The sequence below is a fragment of the Eleutherodactylus coqui genome, chromosome 10 (assembly GCF_035609145.1).
Source record: "Eleutherodactylus coqui strain aEleCoq1 chromosome 10, aEleCoq1.hap1, whole genome shotgun sequence".
Classification (NCBI taxonomy): domain Eukaryota; kingdom Metazoa; phylum Chordata; class Amphibia; order Anura; family Eleutherodactylidae; genus Eleutherodactylus; species Eleutherodactylus coqui.
Genome location: NC_089846.1, coordinates 99,440,453 through 99,452,082, shown reverse-complemented (window position 1 = coordinate 99,452,082; position 11,630 = coordinate 99,440,453). Strand labels below are relative to the sequence as shown.

The 11,630-nt window shown below is 46.5% G+C and overlaps 1 protein-coding gene across 1 annotated transcript; it reads left to right on the top strand.

The window, feature by feature from the left end:
* Positions 1-4,056: 4,056 nt before the first annotated feature.
* SPACA4 (sperm acrosome associated 4) lies at positions 4,057-7,803 on the top strand. The gene is made up of 3 exons (XM_066579852.1): positions 4,057-4,195; positions 6,920-7,024; positions 7,439-7,803. The coding sequence occupies exons 1-3, from the start codon at positions 4,141-4,143 to the stop codon at positions 7,639-7,641; spliced, it is 363 nt and encodes a 120-aa protein (XP_066435949.1). The 5' UTR covers positions 4,057-4,140; the 3' UTR covers positions 7,642-7,803.
* Positions 7,804-11,630: the final 3,827 nt, after the last annotated feature.

Genomic DNA, 11,630 nt, shown 5'->3' with positions numbered 1-11,630 from the left:
TGGAACTCGAGAAGGTTCCAGATTTACGTTCGACCAGAGTTAGTGTGTGATTAAGATATAATAAAAAAAATAAATTATATATATATATATAGAGTTATTTAAATAAGTAAAGTGGGGGTGGGGGGTTTACAATGGAAAAATGATACGTGATTTCTATCCTTTTACAGGTCAGGAGCGACCGGCTCTGGTTTGGATCCTTGGACACTCGTATGTGTACTGGGCAGCGGAGCGTGCCAAGGTCCGACCAAATGGCAGGCAGATGGGATTTAGGAGGGAGGAAGCGGTGCTCCGGTGGTTGGGAATCAGGGGCATGAAATGGTGCCAAGTCTGAAGGAGGTGGAGAGGTTTGGGCGCATTGATAGGAGCCCGGACATACTGGTACTACACGTGGGGGGGCAATGATCTGGGAAGTCGCCCTGTTCGGGAATTGAGGCGGGATATCCAGTACGATTTCCTGCGACTTAGAAAATTGTACCCAAACATGATCATCGTTTGGTCTGAAATCATCCCACGGAAGCAATGGCGATTTGCCAGGTCATTGATAGCCATTAACAGGGCTAGAGTAAAAATTAATAGGCACATCTCAGCATTTGTAGCACGGAATGATGAGGTCTGCGTGCGACACACGGAGTTAGAAAAGGGGGTTGGAGAGTATTGGGCAGACGACGGAATACACCTGAATGATGTGGGCATTGACATTTGGGCTGTGGGGGTGCAAGAGGGGATCGAAAGGGCGTTGATTTTATTGGGGGCGGCGCAGGCTTAGGTTTAAGCCGTGCTGGCTGTGGCGGGTGGGGGGGTCCTTGGAGTCGGTGGAAATTGTGTAGGGGGGGAGTTGGGTGGGCATGGTCCAACCCGTTAAGACTCCCTCCTCTGTAATTGGTGTAGTATCTGGTGCAGGGACTTGGCCTGGTGGTGGGGGGCAGTAGACCCTCCGCCGGCTGTAAGCCCCAAGTGTGGTAGCCACCTAAGGGCGGCTTGCATTGTCCCTGAGCCTGTCTACGGCTGTGGGGCAGCGTGTATTAGTTTGAGTGTGGTAGCACCAGATTGTGTGACTCTAGGGACTCCCACCTCGTTAATTTTGTAATTATTGTAAAGTTTGTTGTTAATAAAGGCTGCTGTGGCCATAAATTATCCAAAGAAAAAAGGTGTCTGTCCTTATTGGGAAGGGTGCAGAAAGAGGGGCATTCTGGCCTCCAGGCGTCAAGTCATGGGCTGGAGCGGGAGGGGTCGTGGCCCCTTTAAGAGGAAGCCCGGCATGACGCGTGGGGCCAGATAGCCGGTAGTCAGGAAGGGGTTAATGTTGGGTGGAGGTGGGGGTAGAAAGTGCTAGAAGATAGGTGTAAGGATCAGGATAGGTGGAAAGTTTAGTGGGAGGGGGGTTATATAAAGAGGGGGTGCTTCATGGGAGGTCACCTTAGAGAGAAGATAGCGGAGAGTCCCGCCCGCCCGTTTTGTTATTGGTGGGTAGGGTTGGTTATAGGTTCAATTGTCATGGCAGTGTCGGGTGGGGGGGTCCTTGGAGTCGGTGGAAATTGTGTAGGGGGGGAGTTGGGTGGGCATGGTCCTACCCGTTAAGACTCCCTCCTCTGTAATTGGTGTAGTATCTGGTGCAGGGACTTGGCCTGGTGGTGGGGGGCAGTAGACCCTCCGCTGGCTGTAAGCCCCAAGTGTGGTAGCCACCTAAGGGCGGCTTGCGTTGTCCCTGAGCCTGTCTACGGCTGTGGGGCAGCGTGTATTAGTTTGAGTGTGGTAGCACCAGATTGTGTGACTCTAGGGACTCCCCCCTCGTTAATTTTGTAATTATTGTAAAGTTTGTTGTTAATAAAGGCTGCTGTGGCCATAAATTATCCAAAGAAAAAAGGTGTTTGTCCTTATTGGGAAGGGTGCAGAAAGAGGGGCATTCTGGCCTCCAGGCGTCACGGCAGTCCAAGATGGCCAATGCAATCTTCAGACTACTTAATTCCCACGCATATTAGCCTTTTACTCTGTACTTTGGCCATAACAACCAATGAGGTTGAATGAGCAAACCCAAACAACCAATCAGGTTGAATCAGACAACCCATACAACCAATCAGGTTGCTGGAATTGTGAATCAGAACCAATCAGGTTGTTGGAATTGCTCCATAGTACTGAGCTGATGAGTACGAGGCTAATATGCAATCCCCACAGTGCATTAGTTGTATTAGGCTGCATTCCCACGAACGTATATCGGCTCGGTTTTCACGCCAAGCCAATATACATTGTCCTCGTGTGCAGGGGGGGAGGATGGAAGAGCCAGGAGCAGGAACTGAGCTCGCGCCCCCTCTGCCTCCTCTCCACCCCTCTGCACTATTTGCAATGAAAGGAGGTGGGGCATGGGCGGGGCTAAGTTCTGAGAATTAGCCCCGCCGCGCCTCTCCCCATTGCAAATAGTGCAGAGGGGCAGAGAGGAGACAGAGAGGGGGCGGGAGCACAGTTCCTGCTCCTGGCTCTTCCATCCTCCCCCCCTGCACATGAGGACGACGTATATAGGCTCGGCGTGAAAACCGAGCCGATATACGCTCGTGGGAATGCACCCTTAGACTACCAATAAACTATACCTGCTTTCTGATTGGCCAGAGCTGCTGATGTGATCAACACCAGCCAATCAGAGAGCAGTGCACAGTGTGCATAAGGCTGCATTCCCACGAACGTATATCGGCTCGGTTTTCACGCCGAGTCTATATACGTCGTCCTCATGTGCAGGGGGGGGGGGAGGATGGAAGAGCCAGGAGCAGGAACTGAGCTCCCGCCCCCTCTCTGCCTCCTCTCCGCCCCTCTGCACTATTTGCAATGAAAGGAGGCAGGATGGTGCGGGGCTAAGTTCCAAGAATTAGCCCCACCCCTGTTCCGCCTCTCCCCATTGCAAATAGTGCAGAGGGGCGGAGAGGAGACAGAGAGGGGGCGGGAGCTCAGTTCCTGCTCCTGGCTCTTCCATCCTCCCCCCCCCCCCTGCACATGAGGACGACGTATATCGACTCGGCGTGAAAACCGAGCCGATATACGGTTGTCTGAATGCACCCTTAGGTAGTTAGAAAATTCTCATTGGATCACTTTAAGGCCGGGTTCACATGGCCGTATTTGCGGTACGTGCTCAAAGTTTGCCCTCGTAATACGCAGTGAATAGAACCCATCTTTTCATTCAATGCGCGATTGTGTGAAAAAATATGCTAAATGTTCTATCTTGAGTGCCTTTGCGCAATTGGAATCAACGGGCTCTTGCAATGCTTGGCTAAATGTGCACAACATATGCAGAAAACCTACGTATTCACCGGCCCATGTACACAAAAAAATCAACATGACTTTGTGCGCATTTATTTGTGTGTGCGAACACACATTTCTTTGCGCATTCAAAAACATGCCGGAGTGAGCGAAATCCACTGGTGTAAGCACTAGAGATGAGCGAGCATACTCGCTAGGGGCAAATAATCGAGTGAATATTGTCCTTAGCGAGTACCTGCCCGATCATGAGAAAAGATTTGGGTGCCGGCGGGGGTGAGCAGTGTGTTGCGGGAGTGAGCAGGAGGGAGCAGGGGTGGGGGCGAGAGAGAGAGATCTCCCCCCCGCCACCCGAATATTTTCTCACGAGTGGGCAGGTACTCGCTAAGGACAATACTCGAATGAGTCTTGAATGAGCCCTAAACTGGGAAATCTGGCGTGTAATGTGCTGCGGCGTGATCTCCTGGGAGACACCTGCACGTAACACTGTTGGGGAGGGTCCTTAATTGTGGTTCTCTGATATTGAATATTCTTCAGTTATCACAAAAATCACAGCAGCATCTCATGTAATCCGCCAGGAGCACATTATGTGATACTGCAGGGCATTTTCTTGAGCGTGTGACATTAACGTGTGCACGGTCCTTGTTGGGCATTGTACCTACACACGGTGTGCGTGTAAGAAATACAAAAGGTATCATATCTACAAGATTACTTTCTCGTACTGCGAACAATCACATTTTGTAAGAAATACGAAACTAAACTCTGACTCAGTTTCTTTTTTCTGTAAATTACATGTTGCTGCTCCGCCCCTCCTCTCCATCCTGCGGGTGGGGTAGGGTGGGATCTGGATTTAAGAGAGACAAAGGCACTGAGGCTGCAGAGTGGACAGAGAGAGAAGACATGAAGGTGCAAGGAATCCTCATAGCCAGCCTCCTGCTGCTGAGCTGCCACATAGGTACCGTAACCTGTTATATATATATATATATATATATATATATATATATATATATATATATATATATATATATATATGTATATGTGTATCTCTATATTATGCTTTGGATGGATGAGCTTTGTATTAGAATGTTGGGTTTTGTATGGGAGCCAGGAATGCTGTTATCCCCATAATCAGGACATAACTGGACTTGCTGCCTCCTCTGATGGTTACCTTGGCTGGCTTCAGATTTGGGTTTTGTTGTCCCTTCTCATCTAGCATCTGATGTGGCTGCAGTCTTTTACGTTCCACATCTCCTCGTTGTCCGGACAGGAGTTGTAGCTGCTCTGGAATTTGATGCTGCGTCACGCCAGCCTGCGCTCTTCTTGCTGCGCTCCATCCTCATTGGGTTCTATTCACTGTGTATTATGTGAGCAAACTTTGTGTGTGTAATATGTGGTGCAAATTCACATGTGAATGAGCCTAAGGGGTTAATACTTCTAGTAGGAGGGAAGTGGATGGATTCAGCTGAAAATGTCAAAAAAGGTTTCCCATTAGTCTGGTGGCACCTGGAGCCATATCATTGGAGTATACTGCTGAGGGACTTCATGGAAACCCTACCCCAATCTGGCCATAGGAGGCTTGGGTGGTCCAGTGTGTCCTACAAGTTGGCTTATGGGGGAAGATGTGTGTTCTTGATGCCCAAGGCAAGGGTTACTGAACATGTCCCACATCTGATGTCTATTAAGCTCACCATGAATCGTAATGATGTCTTTGAATTGCCCCCTAGCAGTACAGACTCCTGCTCCGTGCAGCTGGCGGCTCTACATACACATGTAAGGGGGCTGTATGGCCCATCAATGGTCGTCCAGGAAATTAATAATTGGTTATAGTGCATTGGTGAAACCATATGTTTTTTTGTAGTAAAATCAGGCAAAAATTCATGCAGTTTTTTTCAAATGCCCTTTTTGGTGCAACTGAACTGCCCCGTGTGAATGGAGCCTTACTGTTGCTTTACTACCCCCCCCCCCCCCCCCTTTACATGAGTGTATGTAGAGCTGCCTTGTATGGAGGGAACATGGAGCCTGTACTACTAGGGGGCAATTCAAGGATAATTTAGGAGAATATAACGTCACATTCAGGCCTCCTTCACACGACCGTGTGCATATTTCAGTTTACCCATATATAGCGTATAATCGCATTAATGACGATTTGACCCGATTGAGTCCCAATCTTCGTGTATTTCAAGGTATTCACACTGCTGCATGTAGAAGGGGGGGGGGGGGGGAACGTAAAAGCGTTGGTATATAACGATCGCTATAAAGTGCTCGGAATCGCCAATAATACTTAATTAGGGTGAGCTGTGTTCTCTTCCCAGCCTTGTATGTAAGGTAACTCCCTCCCCCTCTTTCCTGCTGCTGTAGAAGTCTTCGTAAGCTTGCTGCGTATCATGTTGAAAGACCGATCTATTCAAGTGCCGTATTAAAAAAAAGTCACGTAGGGTTTTTCTGTCTTTTTTTTTCGGCAAAAAAAATCGGTCGTCTGAACCCATTGAAATCCAATGCTTTGCATGGTTGTGTTTTGTGTTGCTGTGCTAAAATGCCTGCGTAAATATGGTCATCTGAATAAGCCCTCAAAGTTGACCTCAAAGGGGTTTAATTGGCTATTAGGTTATTTGCTTTTAATAAGTGGTTTTTTTTTTTGTTTTTTTTTTCATTAAAGGGTTTTTGTTTTTTTTTCTGATTGTCATCTTTTGTTTTCTATTGGATAGTTTCTTATCTTGCAAGAGATTTATAAATTTGTATGTATATTCTTCTTTGCTACTTTTTTTTCTCCCCCCTCCCCCCCCCCCCCCCTTGTGTTTTTTTTTTTTTTGGAGGGTTGCTATGGCTGGACTTCATTAAGGTGCGAGGGTTAATTGGAGAGGAGAGTGGTCTTTCTTGTGAGGCATGTATTGCTAAACATAAGCAATATGCGGCTCCAAGTGGCTGTATCCCTAAGGCTAGTTTCACATGGGCGAGGGGGATAGTGAGTCGTGATTCACCATATGAAAGCCCTATGGATGCAAGTCCTTTTCTTGTGAAAACAGTCTTGCATCCCTGTGGGGAATCCCTTCAGCCGGGGCTCAAGGAAGTATTTTCCCCTCCAGCTGCCACAGCAGTGGATTGCAGAGTTCTCCCACTGTTTTCAATGGGGCTGGCGCTGCTGCCACATGCCGAGACTCTAAACTCCTGCATTGATTTCAATAGGACTACTCAGACTAGCATTCGAACACCACGTTTTTTGAGCGCTCTGTTCTATTTTCGGGCTTTTCCTGTTTTTTAAACACTATGCATCGCCCACTGAAATCAATGGATGGAAGTTTACCTTCTACCTGAGATGATATTATCCAGGTGGTTCAGATGGACAATCATGGGTACATAGGGTGCCTTCAAGAGCAAAATTATAATGCCATAGTTGTAGGGAGCAATCAGCTGTCACATGAGGACAGCAGTACCCTACATGGTAGGTGGGCCGACACGCTGTACTTTACACCTCTGCTCACCCTAATAGGGCCTTGTGTTAGAAGACAAGCTCTGAGGAATGATTAAAACAAACTAAAGTGGTGCCACCACCGGATTACTGCCCTTGTAGTAAATGGGATTTAGTCGGTGGTGAAAAGCCACGTGCCTAGTCAGTTCATGAATATAGGGACTCGTGGACGGTTGTGTTTCGTGTCTGAAGTCTTTCTACACTTTCTTCTAGGACAAGCACTTGAGTGCTATTCCTGTGATTATGGAACCTGTTTGCTTCCCTCAAAGACATCATGCGGTCTTTTACAAGTTTGTGGGACTGAGACCGCAACAACAAGTGAGTAATCTGTAAGGGGTCTTAATGGTTAATTTGGAGATGTTGCGGCCTTTATAACATTTTTGTATAGTTATGGTTTTACATACAGGAGTGGAATATAGATCCATCCAGTCTAACCGCTAATCCTCCCGTGTTGCTTTGTCCTGCTGCTGGGACCCCTAGTAATCTACTATGTTGAAACCTGGCAACTAGTAAGATTCCCTACAGCGCCACCACAGGGAGGATGAGGTATTGCATGGTGCCCATTAAAATTATTGGGCTGCTCACTTTATGTGTGGACAGCCCAGTTCGTTAGGAGCCAACCAATTGAGAGGTCCCAAATGAAGGTTACCTTCTAACCCTGTATTCCCTCACACTATATTTGCAATGGGTTTTCTGCACCAGATATCCCTTTAACACTGTTCTTTCTTACAGGCAACATTGGCTTGAAGAAGAAAGGATGTCTAAACCCTACAGACTGCCTAACCGACTCATCTGTCACCTATTTGGGTTTGACTGTGACTACCACACGTTCCTGTTGTCTTACCAACCTATGTAATTCAGCGACTGCCCCCAAAGTCTCTGTGATCACTGGATTGGCCACCATACTGGCTCTGGTAGTTGCCAAACTGTTCTAAGCTGGGATCTACTGAGTCGATGTGTTTGATTGCACTAATGAGTCCTTGTTCCATATGTACTAACATATGCCACTCAACACTCCCCGTAACTTCCCACATCCCAACAAACCTCTTGTCTTAATGTCTTCCACGTTTCAATAAACATGTTTTCTATTTAACCTCGCCATTGTGTCACTCCAATGTATATAAAAACTAGCTGATGGTGAAGTGATTATCTAAATTTCTCTATGGGGAATACCTGACCAAAATAAAGCGGCACACACTTGGCAGTATCCATGTTTTATGAATCACTAGCTGGTGAGGAGCTGTAGCACTAGTCATGGCCACAGCAGTCTGCATGTAGGTGTTCATTAAGTGATCGTTGCGGGTGCCAGTATGAACTTACTGGATGGTTTTGTGCTGCTCCATGTGTACTTTTTTTTTTTTTTTTTTGTTTTTGTTGGTCAACAACCGTATCTTTCACAAATGATCTTGAAGTGGGGATTGTTCTTGTTGGCGGTGCAGATTTCCTTGGGTCAGTCTCCTTCTAGGTTTCTAGCAAATAAAATGCACGGGACAACCACAAATGTACACAGCCCTTCTGCCATTGCCACTAAATCTTCTCCGCATCCTCATTCACTGGTGAGGTGTCTGCACCAGATATGACACAGGGCAGTAATTGTGCTTCTCCACCCAATATTACTAACACAAGTAGTACAGACTTATCTGCCGACACATTGACAAGCTAGCCCTGTGTAGCACAGAGTGATGAGGCAGAAGAATGCAGTCCTAAGCTCTCACTCCACGACCTGTAGGTTCCGAGCTCAATCCCCGCTTGGTTCAGGTAGCCGGCTCAAGGTTGACTCTGCCTTCTATCCTTTCGAGGTTGGAAAACTGAGTACCCAGCTTGGTGGGGGTGGGGGGGGTATAAACAAATTACCTGAAAGCACTGTGGAATAAATTGGTGCTATACAAATAAGATTGAATTTAAAAAAAAAAAAAAACATTTAAAAGCCCTGGCCCAGAAGACCTTCATCCACAGCTATAGAGGGAACTAAGCTCTGTAGTTGATCGTTGTAGCTCCTCTTCTTAGAATCGAGTCCATTCTGCAAGATTGGAGGATGGCTATATTTTACAAATACTTATCTGACATCTGTGGTAATGCTTGTACGTATTCTAAGGGATGAAAGATGTAGCCTACATGAAAGGCAATCCAGGCAGCAGAAACGTGAGAACCTATTAAGCCAAGTGCCCAAGAAACTGACTGTTCTGCCATATCCCATACAGTAGAACCCAGCATCAAACAGCTGTGGGGTCAGGTCAGGATAGACCATGTTGCTGCGGGAATCCGATCCATAAATCCTTTTTTGGGTCTGTCAATAGACAGAGTGCTTGATGTGCAGTGCAATCCCAAGGTGTGTCTGTAAGATGTCAATGTAGTTCCATGTTCTGGACTAGTAACAGTTGAGGTTGTAGCAACTTCTCTTAAGATTGTGTTCATACATGGCAGAATATTCTGCCCTAAAATCTGTGTCTAACATGCAGATTTTTGACATGAATTCGCATCTGAATTACTACAGGTTTGCGAGGGGCAAAGGCCATCGCAAACACACATCAGACTTTTGGACCTGACTTATTTTTTTTTTTTTTTCCCCCACAGCAGGATATTCCATCACATGTGAAAGCGCCCTATAAGTATAATCACACAACAGATGCACTTCTGCTCTTGTGTGAAGCTCGGGGCCGCAGTAACTTGAAGGTGTGAATATAACCCAATAAACACACTGTGTTAAGCAGGATGCAGATTACACAGCATGCCTAGTACACTCTCCCACAGATGTCAGTGAGTGATGGGCACAGTTGACCACCTCCTCCTTCCTGCACAGACCACAAAGCATGCTTCTTACACTCTCTCCCATTGAAGCTAGTGGGTTCTCTCTGTTGGCTATGGTCCTGCTGAATGCTGTTAAAGGGAACCTGTCACCATCTCAACCCTATAAACCTTCACAGTTATGTTCCAAAGTTACTCCCTTCCAGATGAAAATCGGCAGAAGAGTCAACTGGCCAAGAAGAGTCCCCCTGATTCATGAGCTACTGAGGTAACCCCGCCTCTTTCTCTTGATGGATAACATTTTCTGTGAAACAAGGGATACAACAAAATGGCTATAAAGAGAACGGGGGTGTGGTGAGGTTTTTCTTGAGGTGGCAGGGATTACAGAAACAAGTGGGGTTGCCAGCTTGGGCACCCTGGATTATACCAGGAGGATACAGGGCAATTATCCAGATAGGTGTAGGTTCCAGGGGTAATCCACATTTATCGTTCTATTAGGCCATATTTAAATGGGTGATATTACTGTGAGACTTCTGCAATGGACAGAACTCACAGGCAAAGAACCCATTGCTTCCAATAGGCTTAATACGCATGAGTGCTTTCTCTCTTGGACTGATGCAATAGTCCAAGATCGAAAAGTTCAGAATCTCCCCCCCCCCCCCCCCCCCCCTTTTTTTTTTTTTTTTTTTTTTTTTTTAAATCTGATGCGTTTTGGATTAAAAATGTGTGACTTGCATCAGCCATGCATCAAAATTGCAAGAAAAATGGTAGGATTTTCACTGCGCAATATTGCTAGCACCCATGTAAAGTACAGCCTTGCTGTGGATGGGTCATAATGTCTGTCGTGGGAGTACCCTTTTAAATTTGTGAAGAATCTGTCTTGTATATAAAAATGCTCCTGGAGACTTGGCATCAGTGGCTAAATGCGAGTGGCATGTGCTCTTCCTTGTTGTGCGGTTGCTCTGGGAGTGTCAACACATTCCTATCACAGCAGTAAATCCCAGATTTTTCTTAAGTCCATCCAATGTTTTGTGGGTATCGCTTCCTTAAAGGAGATGTCTCATGAAAGCATGTGGGGTTATATACTTCTGTATGGCCATATTAATGCACATTGTGCATTAATTATGAGCCATACAGAAGTTATTTCACTTACCTGTTCCGTTGCTGGCATCCCCGTCTCCAATGATCCGTCTAAAATCGCCTCTTCTGGCGATTTTAGACGCGCTTGCGCTGTGCGGTCTTCTGTCTTCTGAATGGGGCCGCTCGTGCAGCAGAACGGCTCCTCGTAGCTCCGCCCTGTCACGTGTGCCGATTCCAGCCAATCAGGAGGCTGGAATCGGCAATGGACCGCACAGAAGCCTTGCGGTCCACAGAGAGAGACGATCCCGGCGGCCATCTTCAGCAGGTAAGTATGAAGACGCCGGACCGCCGGGATTCGGGTAAGTACTATCTGTTTTTTTTTTGTTTTTTTTAAACGTCTGCATCGGGTTTGTCTCGCGCCGAACGGGGGGGCTATTAAAAAAAAAACGTTTTGGCGTGAGACATCATCTTTAACCCTTTCCAATCCACTGTCCTGTTAAGTCATTTTGATTTAAGGCTGTACGGCTCCGATGTTGGAAGACATCCGTCGGGGTTCTCTTACTGTATATTGCCAGCCTCTCTGCTGTCGGAGCCTATCCAACATGTCACCTCATGCAGTACTGGCTTTAGCCAGCCTATAGCGCCGTTGTATAACGGCAGAAAAAGAGTAGCCTCCTAGGAAAACCAGGATACAAATTGGATTGGAAAGGGTTAAGAGGAAAGAAATGGTGTTGTGTACACTTACAGAACAATGGATCACAGCTCAGACCTGCTTAGGTGAACAATGCACAGACAAGAATGACCCTGTTTCTACAATATGTATTAGAGCCCTCAATTCAATCTCCTCTTAAATCCTTATCAGTTTTTGTAGCATTTGTAAAGCAGAGGGTTAAAGGAATCCCGTATGATCATAGTATTAAAATGACGGGGGAATTACTATGGATTTGCACCAGTACGAACAGATATTCCGCCTCTCGCTCAACTTTCCAAAAGTGTCCAGACAGGAGGAGGGATCTGTCTGGAGTGAAGTTTTCAGAGGCATTTAACACATGCTCCTTTTTATAAAAACAAGTGAGATAGAACAATACCTCTGCAGCGT

Bases quoted from the DNA above. Each gene is read 5' to 3' on its own strand.
- SPACA4 (XM_066579852.1), top strand. From the start codon at position 4,141: ATGAAGGTGCAAGGAATCCTCATAGCCAGCCTCCTGCTGCTGAGCTGC. The intron at 4,196-6,919 runs GTACCGTAACCT...ACTTTCTTCTAG, and splicing joins GCTGCTGAGCTGCCACATAG to GACAAGCACTTGAGTGCTAT. The intron at 7,025-7,438 runs GTGAGTAATCTG...TCTTTCTTACAG, and splicing joins GACTGAGACCGCAACAACAA to GCAACATTGGCTTGAAGAAG.